We start from the raw sequence: 21,976 nt of genomic DNA, 5'->3' as shown, positions 1-21,976 counted from the left end.
AAATTAATAAATGGATATTGAACACTGTCAAGTGCATATTGAGAGGATCACGGTTCTTTCTTCTTCAGCTTGTTGCTGTGGTTGGCTACCTTGACTGGGGCATCCATCACAGTCTTCTTCCCTCTTGGCTCTGGTATCAAGGTAATACCGCATTAAATGAGTTGGGAAGTATTTTTTCCTCTTCCTGTTTCTTCACTTTTCTATTTTACAGTACAGTTTCTGTAGAATTGATATCATTTTAAGTATTTAGCTGAGAAATACTGCTCTAGACAAGGAAGGAAGGCTTCTGGTTTCTTTATTTCCACTTCTCAGCTGAGCATGTTCTCAGCTCTGTGCCATGAAGAGAAAGCAATAACTGAAGTCCAAGAATATGGATTATTCCAGCTGTTCACCCCACACTTTAGGAAGTGTTCACAGCCCCAAAGATGAATGACATCATTTGCCTGATGTGAAAGCGGGGAACTGGAGGAACTTCAGGTGCAGCTCCCACCAGGGGGTGCTGTGTGCCCAGCCAAGCGCCTGGTGGGGGCCCATGGGGAGCCTTTGAACTGGAACCCGGTTCTGAGGCATGTCAGGGGCTCAGAATAGTGGCCAAGGTCCTTTCAGCAGTGGGACCATCCCCCGCATGCTTTCTCTGCATGGTGGAACCCTCTCTGAAGCACCTAGTTGTCCCGTTCGTTTCCTGCACCGAGCCTTTTCTATGTAGTGGGGGCAGAAATTCAAGCTTAGGGACAAAGAGTAAATTGTGGCTGGAGCCAGCGTGGAGACAGAGCACAGGAGAGTGAGGCTTAAGGAGGTTCTGGGAATGCATGATTTTCACAAATAAGTGAGAAAAAAATTTTGAATTTGGAGAGAATTCATGTCTAATGAATCCTTTTCACCAGGAAGGTAAGACCGTAAGAATAGTGACCAAGGGTCAAGTCGGTTTCCTCTGCCCCAACCTGCAGGGCCTCGTGCAGGGAGCACTGGTCCACGGGTGATGCCTTCGCTCAGAGGCCTCGCCCGCATCCCTCACCTGAGGGATTTCTCCTAACCACCATCCCTCTGTTTTCTGGATGAGGAAGGTGAGGCGAGGGGAGCTTAAAGAACTTGCCCGAGATCACGGAGCTGAGGAGTGACAGCCCAGCTGAGAGGAGGAAGGACATTGCCATCCTCTCAGGATTCTGCACACACCTCCCCAGGCTTTGGTTCCTGTCCCGTGTCCTAACCCTAGGCATGGACTTGTGGTGGGAGGCAGGGGGAGGCATGGCAGGGCCTCGATCCCTTTGGATTTAGCAGCCCCAGCAATGTTGTGTCTCTGATAACCCCAGGGCAGGTGGTCTGCTGGATGCTGGGGTGAAGCCTGACCCCAGCAGGCAGTGCACCCCCCTGCCCCTGGGGATCCAGGAGATAAAATAGGATGACGGGGGGCCTGGGAGTAGTGGGGGAGGGGAATGGACCACAGTCTTGGCAATCTAAGAGCAGGACCACATAGGGGGCCTGGAAGCACGTAGGGGGTCAGACCCTGGAGGACGTGGGGCCTAGGGCTGGTTCAGATCCACGGAGTGAGGCTGGGACCACACCAGGATGCAGGCTTGATGTGAGACTGGCTCACATCAGGGCAAGGCAGAGGGGTAGGGAGCAGAGAGGGCAGGGACCGGACCAGGAGGCAGGCCTTGTCCCTGTCCCTTGTCCAAGGTGCCTGGTGTGGAACTGATCCTGGGAGGTGAGAATGCTGGTCCAGGATGGTCTAAGATAAGGAGGTCCCTAACGAGCACTCCCAAGAGGCATCTTCCTCCATGTGTCCTCCATCACCACCCCTAGGTGACTCTGGTGGCTGGGTAGAGATTCCTGTGCTTGGAACACTCGGGCTGTGTGTCCTGAGCCAGACTACAGGCAGGGCTTGGTCTGCAGGGGCATCTGGTCCCTGCTGGTGGGCCCAGCTCTGAGAAGGACAGTCTGGCTCGAGGTTCTGAGAGCAGATAAAGAGGGATTGGAGGAGATGCTTAGAATCACAAAAAGAAAGAGGTGCAGGGGACAGAGACAGATGGCTTTTGAAGGCAGAATGGATCTGAAAAATAATCGCCTATCTCATTTGTACCATGTTGCATCCCTTTTGTGAACACAGTCTTATTGAACCTTTGTTTAAAAACAGCTATATTAGGATATAATGCCCACACATACAGTTCACCTATTTAAAGCACACATTTCAATGTTCTTTAGTATAGTCATAGAAATGTACAACCGTCATCTGAATTGGGGCATCCTTGGGTGTCAATAATTTTAGAACAATTTCATCATCTCAAAAAGAAAAGCTGTCCCCTTTAGCTGTTACCCTCTATTCACCGTCCCTTCCACCTCTGCCTCCTAGCCCTAATAAACCACACATCTACTTTCTGTCTTTGAAGATTTCTCTGTTCTGGACTTTCCTATGAATGGAATTGTATAACGTGTGGTCTTCTGTGACTGGCTTCTTTCTCTTAGCATAGCGTTTTCAAGATTCATCCATATTGTAGGGTGTATCCGTATTTCATGCTTTTTATGGCTGAATCATATTTCATTTTATGGATGTACCCATCACATTTTGTATGTCCATTCATTCATTGATGGGCATTTGGGATGTTTCCATCTTTTGGCTATTACGAATAATGTTACTATAAACATTGATGTACAAGTTTTTGTATGGACATATGTTTTCATTTCTCTTGAGTATATGTCTAGGAGTGGAATTATTGGGTCATATGGTAACTCTATGTTTAACTTTTTGAGGAATTGTCACAGTGTTTTCCAAAGTGGCTCACCATTTTACATTCCCACCGGCAAGGTATAAGGGTTTAGATTTCTCTATGTTCTCACCAACACTCATTATCATCCGACTCTTTGATCCTAGCATCCTAGTGAGTGTGAAGTAGTTTTGCTTTGCATTTCCCTAATAACTAACAACAGCAAGTATCTTTTCATATGCTTATTGATCATTTGTATGTCTTCCCTGGACATACGTCTATTCAGATCCTGCGCCCATTTTTAAATCGGGTCATTTGTCTTTTCATAACTGAGTTGCAGGAGTTCTTTATATATTCTAGATACAAGTCCCTTATCAGATATATGATTTGCAAGCATTCCCCCCGCTCTGTAGGATGTCTTTTTCACTTTCTTGGTGGTGTCCTTTGAAGCACAGAAGTTGTTGATTTTGGCGATGTCTGGTTTACCTAATTTTCTTTTTGTTGTTCTTGCTTTTGGAGTCATTTCTAAGAATCCTTTGTCAAATCCAGGGTCCTGAGGACTTACCCTGGCATTTTCTTCTAAGACTTTTATAGTCACAGCTCCTATATTTGGATCTTTGATCCATTTTGAGTTAACTTTTATATATGATGTGAGGTAAGGGTACAAATTTATTCTTTTGCCTGTGGAAATCCAGTTGTTCTGGCACTTTCTCATTTAATCTTTACAATCTAGTGAGGTCAATAAGGATTTGTCAGGACTTCTCCAGGAAACCATATACAGATAGAGATGATTTATTGTTAAGAATTGGCTCATGCGATTGTGGGGGTTGGCAAGTCTGCCATCTGTAGGGCGGGCCCCAGCAGGCTGGAGACTAAGGCCACCTTGAGGCAGAATTTCTTTTTCCTCGAGAAACCTCAGTCTTTCTTCTTAAGGCCTTCAACCGATTGGCTGAGGTCCACCCACACTACAGAGGGTAACCCGCTTTACTCAAAGTCAATGGGTGGTAAATATTAATCACATTCACAAATATTGTCACAGCAACGTTTACACTAGTGTCTGACCAAACAGCTTAGCACCAGAGTCTCACTATGTGGACATAGCATTAACCATCACAGGTGGCATTATTCCCATTTTATAGGTGAAGAAACCAGCCTGGAGAGGTCAACAACCTGGGGAGGTCAAAGGTCTTCTCCAAGGGCACAGTAAGCAGCAGAGTCAAAACTTGAACTGAAGACTAGCTCCAAAAAGCCACGCACTCCGCACTCGCGTACGAGGCATTTTTGTTGGTTCTGAGGATAGTTCAGGCTTCCAGATCACTTGAATTCTCAGTGCATCAAACAGGTTCCAGAAAAAATTACAGTCTCACTGACCACAAACACACACATGCTGTCAATGACTTGAGTTTCTCTAGAACATAAACTCCTCATGCCATTGCCCCTCAACTTTTAGCCACAATAGTGCCTTGCTTCTCATAAAATGTTAAGTGAGATGCAGCTCTCTCAGCCCACTTTCTCCAGATGTCCAGATGGGCCTGAGTCCACCGCCCCATCTTCTCTGCCAGGGCATCCTCTATTTGGGTCAGGACAGCCTCTCCTCTTGGTGATCCTGCGAGAGCTTGCTTTGTCGTCTTTTATCCTCAGCTCCTGAAACATAGTGTATTGTCCTCTATCTCCAGGCCTCAGCAGTTCAGGGGTTCAGCCGGGAGCATGAGCCGAGCTGACTCAATAAGGACGGCCAATCTCTGCTGAACTCTGTGTGCCTATGTGTGTGTGTGCACGCGTGTGCCCACAGATATGTGTGTACGTTTGTGTGCTCACATTTGTGTGTGCTTGAGATCACACTGTGCCTTTGCACCTACATTCCCTGCTCAGGAGTTCACTCTGCCCTCCGATGAATCCCGTAGCCTGGGAGCAAGCAGGAAACTGGTCTGTGCAAGTCCAGCCCACAAGGCCACCAGGGCAGGGCAGTGCGCTGTGTAGCTCTTTGCAGCTCCTGTAACAAATCACCACAAACTTAGTGGCTTAAGACAACTGAGATTTATTCTTCCTCAGTTCTGGAGGCCAGAAGTCTGACATAAAGGTGTGACAGGGACACATTCCCTCCGGGGCCCTGGGAGACAATCCTTCTTAACCAGTTCCAGCTCATGGTGGCTGCAGGCATGGCTTGACGTGTGGCCCCTGCACTCCACTCTCTGCCTCTGTGCTCACATCTCCTCCTCCTCTTCTTTCTCTCTTCTCTCTGTGTGTCTGTCTCATAAGGATACACGTGATGGCATTTAGGGCCACGTGGATGATACAGGACGTGCTCCTCCTCTCAAGATCCTTCATCACGTCTTTTGCCATTAAGGTGACACTCACTCTTTGTGCCATAGAAGGTCACACTCACGGATTCTGAGGGTTAGGTTGTGGACGAGCGTTTTTGTGGCCCACATTCAGCCAGGGCTGCGCCAGGCCTGAGATGCCGTCAGGTGACGTCAACAGCCCTTCTGCCCTGGTCCCCTGGCTCCCGGGCAAGGTCTCTCGCTGAAGTCCTGCATCTGATGGCTCCTCTGTCTCTCCAGGTGTCCCTCTGCCTTTGCATCCTCCTTCAGTCCTGGCTTCTGCTGTCTTCTTGGACACCACCCACCAACTCTAAATCCCAAATCCCGTGTCTTATTTTTTTTTTAATTGAAATCTCTCTTACCAGATTTGCTGCAAACAAGAAGAGAGAGAGGGAAAGACAAAAGTGGTCAGAGGCAGGACAGACAGTTAAGAGTTTAAAAGCAGCTCACATTCTGCCTTAATGGCAGCGTAATTAATAGGAACAATGGTGGTTGCTGCCTGTAGCTGGAGGGCGTTTTTGCAGATTCGATGAGCAAAATCACCGTCTGAAGAAAGAGTGTTTGGGTCTTCATGGCAACTGTGACTATCCGTGTTATGGGTGTGCGTTTCCTGGGTGGTCGGTCAGGAAAAGAAACTTCCGACACGGGGACCCCCTTGAGAGGTCTGGGAGACGGGTCTGCTGTCTGTGTTGGCATTTTCAGGCCAATATATTTTTTCCAGTGTGGCCAACATGCTGTCCATAATCCACCCCACGTATTAGGAGGGCCCCAGGAATGCCCCTAGACAGGCCGTGTAGGGTGGCAGTTCTCACGGGCCATTCCCATCTGGGATTCTGGGTTGGTGGGTGGCCTCAGTGCCCTGCCCACAGGGCCAGATGCGCTGTGGCTGCTGGACATGTGTTTGAAATTTGGCTGGTAATTTGGGACATACACTTGTTTCAGTTTTTTTCTCGGCTTTTTGCTGTTTGTGTGGCGCGTGTCTGTCTGTAGGTTTCCACATGGAATACCATTCCAGGACGCTAGTCCACCGTTTCCCAGGGAAAGTCTTTCTTCTTATTTCATTTTTAACATTTTTAATACACTTTATTTTTTAGGGCAGTTTTAGGTTTATAGCAAAATTGCGTGCAAAATCCAGAGATTTTCCATAAACCCCTGTCCTCACTCATGCACAGCCTCCCCCATGACCAACATCCCCCACCAGAGGCGTACAGTTTTTACAACTGATGAACCTACGTTGACACATCAGAACCCACCAGAGTCCACAGTCTTCATTAGGTTTTGCATCTTCTCTGGGTTTGGCCCAATGTCTAATGGCGTGTACCCATTATCATAGTATCTTAGAGTGTTTTGCTGCCCTAATATGTTGTTCGAGTCTTGCCATGGTTTTCCGACGCCTCCTTTAGCAAACGCCTGCAGAAGTGGGTCATCCTGCTGTTCTGTCTCTGTGCATAACAGCTTCTCCCAGTGGCACGGAGACACTCGCTGGCTGCTCGGTCACGGTGTCCCATGCAGACCTCCCTACACTCGCATGCTCCCCATGAGCAGCCGCAGCCAAGGGCTCCAGCACATGCTCCAAAGGCAAGTGCTAGAAGCTGGTCACTCTGTCCATCGGACTATTTGGATTCCAAACTTTAACTTCCAATTTTGATGGCTCAATGTCATCCGCTTCTCCTCCTAAGAACATTTCTGGGACATCTGCTTGATGCCGAGTCCCACTCTGCCTCTGCCTCTGTGCCAGCTGAGAGCGTTTCCACGAAGGAACCAGAGACTGACAAGTGGAAAAACAGCCTTGTCCCTCCCGCATATGACAGCCAGCTGTCTCTTTCGGAAGACAATGCTGCCTTTTCCCTGACTCACAGTGGTGTGACAAAAGGAGTCCTCTGGGTTCTGCTGGAGTTTCTGTTTGTTGGTCAAGCCAGCCTTTCTTGGTGTTTTAGGGTCTTCCTTAAATGTGGAGGGATCTGGTTGTGTCTGAAGCATCCCACTTATGCTTCCACCTCGCCCCTGGCGGACGGGCTGAGTTCTTCTATCCTCTATCAGACATGGGCTCCTGGAGACATTCTCAAAGTGCTTGTCGTCTCCAACCCTGAATGAGCTGGCGCCCGTGCCACCAGCCCACCTGCACCCACAGGCCCAGCAGAGCCCACTGGCCTCATTGCTGCTGCTTCCACCTTGGGCTTCCACGCTGCTATTGAGGCTCTGCTCAGGCCACTGTGCTCAGCTGCTCTCAACCTCTGCTGTCCCTTGAAGACCTGCTGTCCAGGGGGCTGCCTCCTGCCCTCTCCTGCTCCTCTCTGTCTCTCTGTCCGGCCTCTGAGGAAACGTCTTCCTTTTCTGGTGCCCAGTCCTCGTCCGGAAAGTCAGAGAGCTGGTGCCCCCTGTGTTGTAATTCCACCGGGTTTCCCTCTCAGTGGTGCTCTCCGGCCTGGTTGATTCATGGTCCTCTCGTCCCCAGCGTGTCTTGTCTGGGGTGGCCTCACCCTGTGTCTAGGGTCAGTGACACACTGCTGCTGAGCAGGGCCTGCTTCCCAAATGCCGTCCTCACTACGCTGATTTTCCCCTAAGACATAAATGCTCTTCTTGCCCTTCTTTCTCCCGTTTCTCCCAGGCCTGTGAGACGTGTCTGTATATGTCTGAACCCCAGTAATGAACTGGCGTCAGGATCTCCCATTTCTCCCAGGAGCATCAGGGCTGTGGAGAGTTGTCTCTGAGGTCCCCAAGGATGTGGCTCGGTTTCCGATTTGGGTGCCAGTACACGGAGCACCTCTGGTGTGTGCATGTGAGGAGGGTACTTGCTGGTGGATGTGACTCTCATTTCCAACCCAGGTACAGGCAGGGAGGCTGAGGATGCTCGGAGAACTTGGGGAGAGAAAATGAAGAGGGGGAGATGAAAAAGATCCGAGGAAAGAAAAGAAGGTTCCAGAGTAGTGGAGTGTAAGAGGAGGCAATAAGAGGCTCTAACATTTTCCCGAGCATCTCTCAGAAGGAGAAGCAAGGGCCCCAGTGAACTTTCCCTATGTACCCGGGAGGCATTTTTGTGTCATTTTTCAGGTGGTAAGCAAGGACATCAAGACTCAGTGAGCCTGTGTCCCTTGACATAACCATGAGCCAGTAGGTGACCTGGTCAGGATCTGAGCCCCAGCCAGGCTACCCCACGCTCTTCCCACCCCCTGCTGATCCCAACTGACCTCTATGATTGGCCCCTGAGCTGTCCCTGGCCAAGGACACCATATAACATGTCGTCTAAACTGGGGCCCCAATATTAATTATACAGGGACAGCAGGCGTAAACCAGGACTGTCCCTGGGAAACCAGGATGACAGTCACTGAGCCAGAGGAAGAGGTCGGCCAAGCACTGCCCAGCAGGAGCCTTGTCCAGGCAGAGGAAGGACAGTCCAGACGCTGACTTCGATGACCCCAAAGGCACTGGGGTGGGGCCCCGCGTGGCCTCCAGAATGTGAGCGTGATATGGGGGTCCTAAGAAGGTCACAGAGCTCACACTCTCACCATCCAGCTCTGTGGACCCAGGGATGCTGTGCAACACCCATGGGGAGGTCACGCCTTGGATGTCATCAGGGATTAGAAAACTGTTTGCAGTTTTATGCTTTTCTGAGCTGGGTCTCACCTTCCCTTCTCTGTGTGCTGCTGAGAGTCAGGGGCGCAAAGTCCAGTTCAGCCTGGGCAGCTGCTGCCTTCGTTATCCATAGAGCCGATGCTTCCAAATGCCCTGGCACTAAGGATGTCACCCCCCGCCCCGCGCTGAGGAACGTCGTGTGCAGAGGAGTTGTGAACACCAGAAGACCTGAGTTCAAGCCGGCTTTGAAAACCTCTCTTCCCTACCTTTCCGCCTAATTAGTCTCAGAAGTGCAAACAGGTGGGTAAGAGCTAACAGGTGGGTGCCAGCACAGTGCCAGACAAGGAGGAGGGAGGAGGGGACAGACATTCATCTAGCCACGTGCTGGGCCCAGGCCCTAGGCTCTGTGCTGGGACCCAGAGACAAACCAAGCTCACAGGTGGGAAGGCAAACATATGAAGAAATCTCTGCAAGGATGATTACGGAGGCCACTGCTTAGTGCAATGAAGACTCTGTGGAGGGCCCAATGGACACTCCCTTCCAGGAGAAGAGAGGAGGGGCAGCATGAGGATTGAAAGAACTGTGGGCCTGGAGCCCAGTCTAGTGAATGAGATATAAGCAGAAGCCTGCTAGGGACCTCTGGACCAGCAACCTCTGTGGGTTGCTGCTTCCCCTTCTTGCTGTGGGAAATAAATATGTGATGCTTGACGCCCAGGTGGCCATCTTGTGGCCATGAGTAGCAAAGCGTGCGCTAAAGGCCAGAGCATTGCTGAGATGCTGACTCTCACGTCATCTAGCTGTTGGCCAATGCTAGGCAACAGCTCACCTTCAGACCCATGTTTTGTGAGAAAAGTAAATCTCCTAGCAGGTGTCTTGTTTTCTAAAGTCTGCAGCTGAAAGCGTTCCTAATTGATGTGGCATTAGGGAAATGAAGGCCTTTTCAAAGCCTGGTCTTCAGAGCTTGGCCAAGCCCATGTGGAGTATTCATTATGGGAAAGCTGGATGTCCCGGGATTTAGAAGCCTTAAAAAAAGAGGAGAAATGAAGTCTGTGCCAGTCCATCAAGTAGGGCCACACCCAAGGACACCCCAATTCAGAGGCTGACAGCTGAGTCCTCTGTCCATTCAGAGGCCAAGACTATGGGATATTTTTTCTCGTCTTTTTAATTTTTTTTAAGTAAAAGTATCCTAAAAATTTCCCAAATAACCCGGAACAAAACAATTACCCATATTTCAATTGCCCAAAACCAACACTCTCAACACCAGTTTATCCATTTCTGTTCTTGTTCCTGTGTATGTATTTAAAAAAAGAATCACAGAAGTAGGACAAAAAGACCTTTCTAGATAAAGGGAAATGCATTTTTGACATTCCCCACCTTCCTGCGATTTACTGTGTCCGTCTAGCCCTTTTATAAACTCCTTCCTTATATGGAAGCATGTGCTTAGAATGCACACAGATTTTTGTGGGTTTTTAGTTCTGTAACTGACATCATGCTGTACATTTCACACGGTAGCCTGCTTTCCTCACTCAGCGTTGCGTCTTTGATACTGATACACACTGGTGCACACCGACTAGCAGGCTTTTTATTTGTTCTGCGTCATTCCACCATATGCATGTGCCACCCTCCAATCAGCTGTTTGCCAACTGATGGGTGCAGGTCAGCTTCCCAGGGCAACAGACGGAGACAGGACTGGCTGCAGAAGCACACAGGCAGTGCTCCAGGAGCTGCACCCGGACTGGACAGAGGGAGATGTTGGGGGTGATGGAGCTGCAGTGGGGGCCTTCATCACCCACACAACCAGGTATTGGATGGAGGCTGTCTCTGAGGAGGGCATGTAACCTGAGTCCATCCCTGTAGGGAGCCAAGGACACTTCCTAGGAAAGGTAAACTGTGAGCCGTCAGCTGATGGTCTTGACGGGTGACCTGGCCACTACAAGGCCATCGCAGTTTTTCATGATTACAAATCATGTTGCAATGCTGTCTCTGGGCATGCCTCTCCGCTTATAAGTGCATCTCTAGAATGACTATAAAGAAATGGAGTTTCTGGATCTCTCAGCTCTGACTGATGCTGCTGAATTGTCTTCCAGGGTGACCAACCCCACTGGCAGTCCTGCCAGCTGCCAATGACAGTGCTCATTTCCCCCTTTGCCAGCATTCTAGTGTCACATGCTTTCATTTATGCAAATCTAATGAGTATAGGATGGAACCTCATTATCATTTCCATGATCACGAATGAGGCTGAGCACAGACTTTGGCCCAGGCTCAGGAACATCCTTCTGACGAGCGGAGTCGTCCGCTAATGAAACGGGCTCCCTCGGGGAGCGGCGGTTGTCTGAGTGAGCAGTGCTCAGGGAAGCTGGGGCCAGTGGTGGGAGATTTCTGCCTGTAGTGGATGCTCAAATTTGGGAAGGAAAGAAGTTCAGAAAGTTTTATGCAGTCACCTGAATAAGCGTAAGCCACTTAACCCCCTGTGTGCAGTGCTGCCTGCCTTGTGCACAGTCTCAGGTCTCCTCGCTAGGTGAGTCTGGGTAAAGCAGGATCTCTTCACTCCTGGATGCTCCTGACACTCCCAGGAACCTGGATCCCCCCGGGTTGCTGCTGTGCGGATGGAACAGGCTGGCCTTTGAGAGCTGAATAGGGTCACTGTCTTTGGTCACAAATCTGAGAAGCCTCTGGACCTCCTCAGCGTGCACCACTGGGGAGTGGGTGGGGTTTATCCTATTGCTGGGACCCTGGGGGCAAGCTCTCAGCAGCAAAGCTCAGACTGCCTGCCACACCAGGATGTAGGCAATGTCGAGGCCGGAGGCAGCCTGCAGAGCGTCCTGGGTCTTGGGAAACCAAGTCCACACACACGCCTTCAGAATCAGCTACATCGTTTGCGGGGCCAAGTGCAGAATGAAAATGTGGGGCTATTGTTCAAAAATTATTATGAATTTTAAGATGGCAAAAGCAGAATATGAAACCAAATGGGCCATGTGCCACCGTACAGGCCAGACTGCCACACCTGTGTCATTCTAGAGCCTGGGGGCACAGGTGCCCTGTGGGTGAGAGGCCAGCACAGGCTTGCTGGCCTCTCCTCACATCTCTGGGCCCCATCCAAGCTAAAGGCAGGGGAGCAGGAGCTGTGTGAGCAGAGGGAGGCCCCTCAGAGGTGGGCTTGCCCGGGCTCCCACTACATGCCCTGTACCAGTATGTCCACCACGCTTCATCACCCCCTGAGGGCTGCTATGAGGACCCCCTGAAGTGTTGGAATAGGAACTATCTGGGGCCGTGCAGGCCCATCTCAGGGGCCCAGATGCAGAGGCCCCGTGGGTGGTAATAGCAGAAGTCTCCAGAAGATTCTGGGGAGAAACTGATGTCCAGGACAGAGGGAGCTGATCAGATGAGCTGGGTATGGAACCAAGACCTTAGTACATGAGAGAAAAAGAGTTTCTGAGTTCAGAGAGTGTGACCGCCCACTCCCACCTGGACTAGCCCAGCTCACACGGGAATTAAGCTGGGCTTGGGAAAGAAAAGGCCATGAGCAAGAATTGACCCAGTGATCCCTTTCTCCCAATTTTGGTAGAATTCTGGAAGATGTTCAAGCCACAGTGTTTAGTGACCGTGTTGACAGAGCATCAATCAAAGGCGAGAAGGCTGTCATTCTCCTCCTTCTCCAGGGAATGGCACCCTGTGATACCCAGCTGACCAGAGGACCCTACACGAGCAGGAAAAGAGAGGCAGTGAGCAGGGTGGGCAGAGCCCAGGGGAGGGCAGCCCCTGCAGGGACAGCACAGGCTCCGTCCCGTTCATCCAGCTCACTCTGCAGCTTTGATTCTTTCTGCTAGTGTGACCATGACCTTGACCTTGACCTTGAGGAAGCCTTCAGGACAGAGGCCAGTGCAGCAGAGAGAATGTGGGCTTGGCGTCACAACTGGGGGGTCACATCCCGGCTCCGGCAGATCCTGGCTGTGGCTCTGAGCAAAGCATGAGGCCTCCAAGGGCCTACATCGCCTCCCTGTTTGTAAAAGGGGGGATAAAAATGTCTGTTCATCTGAGGTTGTTGTCTGAGTCACTGAGCACAAGTTCCAAGCCTGGTCTGGTGCTCAGGGCTCTCACGGCCTTCCTCTCTGCACCTCCCCGCGGTCGCTCCGCTGCTCACTGTCTCTCTGCGTCTGCCTGTGGCTTTCTGCTCAGCATCCCTGAGCCTCTCTCTGCCCTGGCTCCTGATCCACAGGGCAGGTCACATGAGGGGCAGGGGACAGCCTGTCAACCCTGCCAACTCGTCACTTCGCTGGGCTTCTACTTCTTCATACTTGCGATAGCGATAATATCACCACTCTGCTATGACAAAAATGAGAATGCCTCAGGAAACATGACAAATGCAGCATTGAGAGTGGTGGTCCTTTGGCGGAGGGCTAACTGGCTGCATCACAGAGAGTCCAGAGGACGGACGGAGCTCGTGCGTTTCCTTCTCCAGCTGGGCGTGAGCAAGCTTTGGGGAATCTGGTGGAAAGCAGGCCTGGTGAAATGGAAGACAGAGCATTTCTGGGGGCACTTCTTGCGTGTTCTGTCCCAGCACATCCGTCCAAATACGTTTGTCCTGAGCCACAGGCCATGTCAGCCCTCTGAGTGACAGAGGCCAGAGGCTCGCAGGCCTTGTCCCCAGAGGACTCGGTGCCACAGGCAGTTCAAGACAAGAGGTCAGCAGGCCCCCATGCCATGCCCAGGACACCCGTGAGACAGAGGCATTCTAGTGCTCCTCAGGGCCAGGGAGTTCAGAACTGGAGCATCGGGAGAGGGGACAGACAGGGTGACACTACAGCTGGGCCCCAGAAGGTGGACTCGGGCTGTGGAGCTGGGAGTGGGGCGGCTAGGGCAGTCACCCGAGGGCTGAGAACAGGGAGTGGCCTTGAGGGCGTTTGGCTGGAGCTGGGCATCAGAGGAAGAGTGTGGCGGGAGCAGATGCTGGGGAGCTGGGCAGGCCCCAGGGTGTGGGGCGGAAATGATGTGTCTCTTAGTGGGAGCCCGGGCGTCCCTCTCCTGACGTGTGGGGAGGTCAAGGAAGGCATGGGGCTACCTGTCATTGTCCACTTGCAAGCACCTACATTCACTCACACTCATGCCCACCGTGCACACCCACACAAGTGCCATTATATGGACACGTCTACTCCCCCCGATGTGCAGAGACACTGCCCACACGTGTCCACCCGTCCTGTGGCAGCTCCGTCTCTGTGCCCCTCGTCTCCACCCCCAAGGGAAAGAAGGGCCTGTAAGGAGGGGTGGGCGGGGTGTGGGGCTGGGGGACATCAGGCCCAGGTCTCACACTCAAGAAAGGCCATATATTAGATATTTGACTATTTCCAAGAGAAACTTTGATGCAGGCACAGAAATACAGCCTCAGAACCGAAAGATGCTCGTCACCCATCTTTATGATTGAAGAACATCATTGTACCAGGACTTATATTTTCTATAACTCCAGTAATTAAACAATGATGTTTTACCATATTTTTGTGTTAAAGCTATTCATTGATTCCATGTAAACATTCGACACAAACCATTTTATTTAATATACTGGGAGCTTCAACCAGTGGGAAGGGCCCAGGCGTCTCGAGGCCTCCTAAAGGCTCTGCTCTGGCCAGCGTGAGAAGGCCGTGGAGTGGAATCTTCACCACTTCTAGACTCTTCCTCACTTCACTCCATTCCCATTCCACGTGCGGCCCCGAGAGTCTAGAGAGAGGATGAAATGCAGAGGAAACGGAAACTCTGTCCTCCTTTGGGATCAGTCGGGGCTGAGTCCAGTCCTGCAGCCCAAGCCCAGGACAGGGGCTGCGATGCACAATACTCAAGAAAGCCAGCAAGGCAGGCAGAGCCGGCCATGCCCAACAAGGACCCGGGTTCTTTAGTGGCCAGGAGCCCTCGCCCAGTATGCCTGGATGTCGTCACTTGAGTACATGTCACCAAGGAGTAAAAACAGGGATGTTGCCAATGCCAAAGCAAAAGCACATTTATTCCAACAAATTCGAATCCAGGCCCTTTCTCCCGGGCAGGCCTGGTGGGAGGGACGCCCACGGTGGGTTGTGCTGGAGAGTTGGCTATGCAGAGTAACTGCAGAGACACGGGCTGCAGGCTGCCCACCCCTCAGGGTAAAGTGTGCCGCCCCTCCCAACCACCTCACAGTCTGAGTCCACGGGCGGTGAGGGGCCCCGCGTGACCCAGTGGCCACACGAGCACTGTGCCAACGGGTCAAAGCACTGCCGGCGACCGTGTGCACTGCAGCCTGCAGGCTTCCATCCTGTGCTCTCTCCATCCTGCCGTTGGTTTGGGGGGTAGTTTTTCAGTGATCCAGGGGTGATCTTAAAAAACATCTGGCCACTGAATCAGCACAGGTACCCAGCAGTCAGAAGGTGCCCTGGGTGTGACAGGCAGCCCGGCCACACTGGTGGGTGCCGGCCGGGTCTCATTCCAGCTTGCCCCACAGTCCTCACCTCGCAGCATCTAATTGTTCTTCAGCTGCAAGCTGACCTGCTGAGCCGCGATGGGGCCCTTGGGAAGGTCCTGGGCTTTGGTGATGGGCAGACCGATGGAGACCTCTGGGTTGGAATCTTGTCATTGACCCGTGCACCGACCTGCCCGAGTTTTGGTTTCTGCATGTGTAAATTAGGGATCACAGCGCCATCTCACTGGGTTGTGGGGATCGGTGAACTGATGTGTGTAGAGCACTGTCCCCCTCCTTTCCCCCGCACTCCCTGAGGTCATTGGAATCAGCCTTGTCCTTCTCATCGCTTTTAATTTCCATCAATCTGTGAGTCACCACCTATCTGTCTATACTCCTCTGGCTCATGTCTGCTCAGTTTTCTGCTGACTCTGGGTTAGTTTTTCTCTGGTCCCCTTTGCATCATCTCCCCTTCTACCCCAACAACCCTCTAGGCTCTCCTCTTCTCCCCAAAGGCTGCCGCCCCTTGCCATCACTTTCCCCTGCAGTTAAACCCCTTGGGGTGAGTTTGAGATGGGCCATGAGAGGCAGAGCAGGACTTGACCTTGAGGACGTGGTGGCTCCCTTTCCTTTCCGGGCTGGCATGCAGAGGGACTAGTCCCTGTTGTGCCCAGGGGGACATAGGACCTGTCATTAGGACCCTCCCTCCACCCTGCTTCCCCCACCCGTGGGCCGGCACTACCTGCACCCACACTCTGCCACGCTCATCCCTTCGTAGTGGTACTTGAGGGTGGGGACCCCCATGTCATCCTTGTAGAGGATGGAGATGGGGCTCAGTTTGGTGGGCACGCAGCAGGCCTTGCCCACCTTCATGGGGAACTTGAGATGCACCAGGGTCTGCACAATGGCATGTTTCGTTGGCGTCACGTCATCAGCCAGGGGGAAGAAGCAGCCGCCTTTGCATTCATAGGCATCGTACTCCTTGGGTGCAATGATCCAGCTGTCCCAGCCGATGTCCTCGAAGTTCACCCGAAGGGAGGTCTTCTGACAGTGGTTGCCGGCCCCAGCGCTCCTCTTCCGTCTGGCTAAAGACGACCCCGCAGCCATGGAGCCTTCCACATCCTCCTCGTCCTTGTTCTCATCCGCCTCTGCCAGACCGTCCTTGGACAACTTCCTGAGCACACTCTCCTGCTCATGGCCGATCATCTCCCTGAGCTCCAGCCTGGTCTCCTTGGTCCCGTTGCTGCGGTCATTGGAGAAGACGACGAAGAAGGGCAGGTTTTTGGAGCCCGGGGGGACACTGATATCCAGCCTGTCACAACCCTTCCTGTGGCTCTCCACGGTCACTTCCAGTTTATTTTTGCTCTTGGTGGAGTCTGCCCTGACCCACCGCTTCACGGCGCTGGAGACTTCAAAGGTCTCCCAGCCCTCGTCCCGAATGTCCTGGGACACCAGGAAGGTCTTTGTCCCCATGGAGGTGTCCCAGGCGTCTGCTCCATCCAGAACATCGTAAATGACCATGTTGCCTTTCAGCTCGTGAGAGGAGTCCACGTGACTTTGACAGGAGATGTGCAGCCGCAGCTCGGCCCTTGTGATCTGCTCGTGCCTGGGGATGGAGACGTTAAAGAACAAGATGTGCTTCTGGAAGGAGAGGTCTTCTGTGGCCATTACAGAGACGGCATCTGAAATGCAAATACACGGTGATGGGCATCTGCTGGGAGGGTCTGTTTTCACGACACCAAAGCTGAGGCTCACGGCTTGGATGAGAGGGCATCCTGGATGACATTGCCTGTCCCTATCAAATCTTTTTTGGTTACACTTAAGCCCTTAGCGTAGAAGAGTATTTTAAAAGGTACATTTAGCATCTTCCAAAGACAAACAGAGGTAGAGATGCCTTGTCTTGGAATTGACAGGTCCAACTGTTAATTGAGCAGCTACTGTATGCCCAGAATGGCACCAGGAGCTGTGCATACTAGATTTCACTTGCCTCTCCACACTGACTCTGGGAAGATCTAATTATTATTCCACTTTGACAGACGTGGAGGCTGGGGTTTAGAGTGTTTAGCTGCCAAAGTGCACACATCCTCTAAAGATCCTCACATAATTAAAAAAAAAAAAAAAAGGATCAAATAAACAAAACAGCAAAGCACACTGTCAGCCTCAGAGTGCAGATCCTGAGGGTGTGATTTTAAAGGAGAGATCTTGGGGGGGGGATGGTGAAATTCCAACACGAGGACAATTAAAAATCTCAGCATCTAGAGAGTGTAGAAATCATTCAGATTTGTAACTTGCGAGCAAAGTGAAAGTGGATGACTTTTTTTAATGTTTGAGGGAAAAAATGCTTTAGCCTCAACTGCTTTGTCATGTTAGGTAAAAACAAAGCTTGCCTTTTAGCCACACGATTGTCTCACTTGCCCACTTCTCCTGGCTGACACACGGCCATCAGCACGTCTTTGTTACACAGGGCTCGATCACAAAGAGAGAAGAGAAGCTGCATTTTTTGAGCACCTACTCTGCGCCAACACGAGAGGAGAATGTGTGCTGTTGTGAAACCAGGCAGCGTGTAACAGACTGACGTGTCGATGCTGACTCGGCCCCTTCCTAACCTTGTTACCTTTAGAAGACCTGAGTCCCTCTTTGCCTCAGTTTCCTCATCTGTAGAATGGTGCTCATCCCACCTTCCTCCCAGGGTCCATGTGAGGCTTCCACAGGATGACGCATGAAAGGCACCCCACACGGTCCCTGGCTCACAGCTGATGCTCAGTCTACATTTCTGGGTCCTCGCCAGGCCCTCCTCCCCATCTGTGCATGCCGCCCCCTCAAGAGCACGTGGCCTTTCACACAGCTCTCTGTGGCCCCCCCACCCAGTGTGGACGGGCCATTCTAACTCCTGCAGAATGAGCTGAGCTGCCACGGCATATGTGAAAGGTGAGTGGGGTCTGTGAGCACTGCATTAATGACCCACCGCGCTCTTAAGGTGGCACGCCTTGAAAATGGCGGTGGGACCACATCGGACATCTAGAAAACAAGTGCCCTGCCTCCCTGAGCTGCACCGGGACCACCTGGAAGGAAAGCATAATTGACCCCCATAGGCGTGCTGGCCACAGGCGGAGCACTTGTTTCCAGGACACTGACAATGCTGGGGCGGGGGGAGGTGGGGGCGCACCGAGATGGCTCCAGACGCTGGACTCCCAGACTATGGGATTTGGTGATTAGGTCCAGCCTGCCCCTAACGCAGGGATTACAGACAGGTCCTGTGGGCATGATGAGCTGCTGATAGTATCTAGGTAACCTGCAGACTGCATTTTTTAAAACATTAAGCCTATGTTTTAAGAATCAGGCAAGTTCCCATAAAATCCAGATTTTTCTTCTTCTTTTGGGCATCATGACCATCGCATCTTTTAGTCTGGGCATATCCTCTGTGGGCAGGGCAGGTGTGGCCTGCTGTGACACTGAGTAGGGCCCGCTAGGAGTTGGCAGGGCTCCAGCCCAGGAGCGGAGAAGCCCTGTTCTCCGGCTGTTTCGAGGGAGACCGCAGCAGCAAGAGAAGACCGGACTGTGCAGACGGGTAAGCCTGGGTCAGAATCCAGCCGCTTAACCAATATGTGACCCTGGCAAGTGCCCCAGGCATTGGGCTTCCCTGCCCGCCATCCTTTCCCCCGCGTCGTGTGACTCAGTGGACCTAAGGCCTAAGCCGACGTTTGTTACCTCCTGGTCCTCGTAAGTCAGGGAAATTATTTTATGTTTAGAAAATCACTAAGCTGTCCGCCAATGTTTCTCTCTCTCAGAGGAATTTATCTGAATTTTAGACACCTTTCAATGAGTGAGAAATAGACATTCTTTCAAAGTTTAGAAATATCCCAGATGGTTGGCGGCTAAATAAGTTGTCTGTTTCTAGGCAGGAAGGGAACAGTGGGGGTGGGGGGGGAGAAGGGAAGGGATGGAAGAAACCGAGCTGGCATTCCCACACAACTACTGGGTTAAATGTGGCACTGGGCCCAGGGAAAGAGAATCTTCTAGAATAAAGCTGTCCAGTAGAACCCTCTGGGATGATGGAAATGTTCTATAATCTGCACTGCCCTAGAGGGTAGCCATTAGCCACACATGACTGTTGAGCACTGGAATCCAAGCTAGTGAAACGGAAGAGCCAAGTTATTAAGTATATTTCATGGAAACTTAAAGAGCCTCATGTGTCCAGTGGCCACCATATTGAGCAGCCCAGTTGTGGACCACTGAGCACCCCCCCACCCGGGGTGCCGACTCTACCTTCCACGCTGAAGCTGCGCACGATGTTGGACGTGGGGGTGGACGACTTGTCGGTGGTGTATCTGTTGTACAGGTCGATCATGTACTGGGGCGGCTCAGCTCGCGTTTTGTCCTGGGAGGGGACCCCGCTCAGGTTGAGGCTGCGCAGGAAATCCACCTTCATGTTCTCCAGGAACATCCTCAGGTCGAAGGTGCCTGCCTCCTGCTCACCTCCAGGCCCCCCTCGTGGGCGGTGGGCATCTCCCCCGCCTGCTGCTCGCCCCCGGCTCTCCAGCGGCTTCCCCTGAGCGGAGCAGGCCAGCAGGGCGAGCAAGGCCACCCGTAGCGCCCCGCGGCACATCTTGGGACCCGCTCTCACCCTGGACAGGGGACTGCGGGTGCCGGGCGTGTTAGCGGGCGCGGGGAGGAGCCGGGGAGGCGCGGGCCTGCATCGTCCTGCCCCCGACTCTGCACGGAGCCCCCGGCCGGCAGGCTCACAGGCTCTCCAGCGCAGCCCTGGAGCGTCCTCCACTTGGGCTTATCTGGTCCTGATGCCACGTGCCGACCTCTTATCTAGGGGACTCTCAGTTAATGAAGGCTCTGTAAACATCTGACAAACACACAGGGCTTGTGGGAAGGACACGGCCTGCTCCAAAGAACCCGAATTTCGCTGTGGGGTTATCGCCCCCTAATTAGGATCCACTCTCATTTCCTTGCCAGCTCTGGTCAGAAGAATCTCGAGACAGGGTGACAAATGCTCCATCTCCGGGGCGGCGAAATGAAGAATCCAGGAAACAAACAAGACCACAGAGTCCTCCAAATATAGACACGAGGACACAAAACTCCCAGAAGACGCAGGCACCTCTGCAGCAGGGTGGGAGAGGGGGTGGGGACCCTCACAGCGGCAGTGAGAGGCTTGCCCTCTGTGGAGGTGGACCCTGTGTGTGCCTCATGTACTCCTGCCTCGGTTTCTCATCTGTCCAGCGAGTTCCCAAGCATTAGAGATCGTGGGTGAACGTGGCACCTATAATTTAGCGAGGCGATGAAGACTTCAGAGTCGGATGAGTTGAGGGTTCAAACCCCAGCCGCCTCACTTGTCCCTCCTAAACGTGACCAGAGCAAATTGCTTCCCGTCTTTGAGCCTCCAGTTCACAAGGGAGTTATAAGGATTTAAGACAATTATGATTGTGTGCTAAACATCATGGCGGTATCTGCAAGCCCTGGTCAGTCCAGTGGCTGCATTAGGGCTGTCACTTCTCTGTCCTGGGTCTGGCTGAGCCTTGTGCCACCCCAGCCTGCTCTCTAGGAATTACACACACACACTGAGACCTGCTGGCCCCAGGACCCCAGAGGAGCTCTGTCCTGGTCCTGGGGGGCTGGTTCTTGCTCAAGTCAGCTGGGCAGCTGACTGGGCCACGCTGGTCAGCTAGGAGAGAGGATGGAGGGGAGGGAAGCTCTGAGGCCAGTGCATGCCCAGGGGGTGTCCTCTGGCCTGAGGAAGCTGACAAGCAGTGAGCAGTCCAGAAGCGGCCTGTGAGGCCACTGCAAGGGGTCTGTGTTATTTCAAGAGCATCATGTCCACACTTAGACCCTGTCCATTTTCATCATGTGTGAGTTTGACCAAGACAAAGAATGAGCGTAGTTAAAAATATTCTGAGGGTCTACTCAGAGGAGGATTTGAACAGGAAAGGTTTCCACGCTGGCGAGGCTCCTGGGCGGGGTTGGGGTGGGGGTGGGTAGGGAGCTGAGCAGGTTCAGAAAGCTGCAGGAGGGGCCATGGCAGGCTGAGGTCACAGATCCCAGAGTGTGCCCAGTTTTGTCCTCAGCCCTAGTGGGGGCAGGATGAAACCAGGAGCCCCGAAGAGTGGCCGGGCCCAGACAGAACTTACTGTCCCCGGCCTTTGGGGACGCTGCCAGGAGAGGATGGGTGGGAATGGCGCAACTTCAGAAGGGCTTTTTGGAGAGGGCGCAGGAAGCATGCGGGGCATTGAGCCAGCTCAGTGCAAGAACTCCCAGGGACAGGGAAACATGTGCAGGCGCAGAGCACCGGAAATGGAGCTGCAACTGTGCAACTGCGTAGTGGGGCAGGCTGGGAGGGGCTGGAGAGCAAGGCGGCCTCCTCCCCTGTGTGCATCCCTGTAGGCAGCCCAGGAGGCTGTCATAGTCAAGAGGTGGAGCCAAGAGACGTGTTGGGGGGTCCTGAATGTGCTCAGGGAAGCTCAAGAGGCTGCTACCTGATGTTTTCTTAAAAACATGGCAGATTTCTTTTTCTGATTATAACAGTAGTATATAGCGCAGACAATTTGAGAAATGCAAATCATCATAGAGAAGGAAATAAAAATAACCTACAACCTCACCATCCAGCGATGCTGACAGTGAACATTTTGAGATTCTGTACATAGCTCCACAATTCTCAAATTAAAATCCTTGTGGGTTTTGAGATTCAGAAAGCTGCAGAGTTTGGAACTTTGGTGTAATATCCTCAGTGGAGCTAGGGACAACACCCCATAGCCAAACACATTATTTCTGCAGGGAAACAAGTAGAAACACAAATATCCATTCAGGTCAAGCTTGGCTGTGAAAGGAGTTAACAGGAACTTCAGCTTTTCTGATAGTTTTGGGTTTGGGTATCTCAGAAAGGGACTGTGGACCTATTTACATAGGGGGGTCACCACATCGGGGCGTGGGGGCTGCATGTGAACACCGCCTGGAGGCGCTAG

At 52.3% G+C, this 21,976-nt stretch overlaps 1 protein-coding gene across 1 annotated transcript; it reads right to left on the bottom strand.

The window, feature by feature from the left end:
- Window positions 1–14,121: 14,121 nt before the first annotated feature.
- On the bottom strand, window positions 14,122–21,782 carry GDF2 (growth differentiation factor 2). The gene is made up of 2 exons (XM_001500654.4): window positions 19,278–21,782; window positions 14,122–16,693 (listed from the first exon to the last, which is right to left on the bottom strand). Exons 1-2 carry the CDS (start codon window positions 19,615–19,617, stop codon window positions 15,750–15,752), a joined length of 1,284 nt encoding a protein of 427 aa, XP_001500704.2. The 5' UTR covers window positions 19,618–21,782; the 3' UTR covers window positions 14,122–15,749.
- Between the last annotated feature and the right edge of the window lie 194 nt (window positions 21,783–21,976).

Source organism: Equus caballus, chromosome 1 (genome assembly GCF_041296265.1).
Source record: "Equus caballus isolate H_3958 breed thoroughbred chromosome 1, TB-T2T, whole genome shotgun sequence".
Classification (NCBI taxonomy): Eukaryota; Metazoa; Chordata; class Mammalia; order Perissodactyla; family Equidae; genus Equus; species Equus caballus.
Note: the sequence above shows the minus strand (reverse complement) of the source record. Positions and strands in the feature narration are given on the sequence as shown.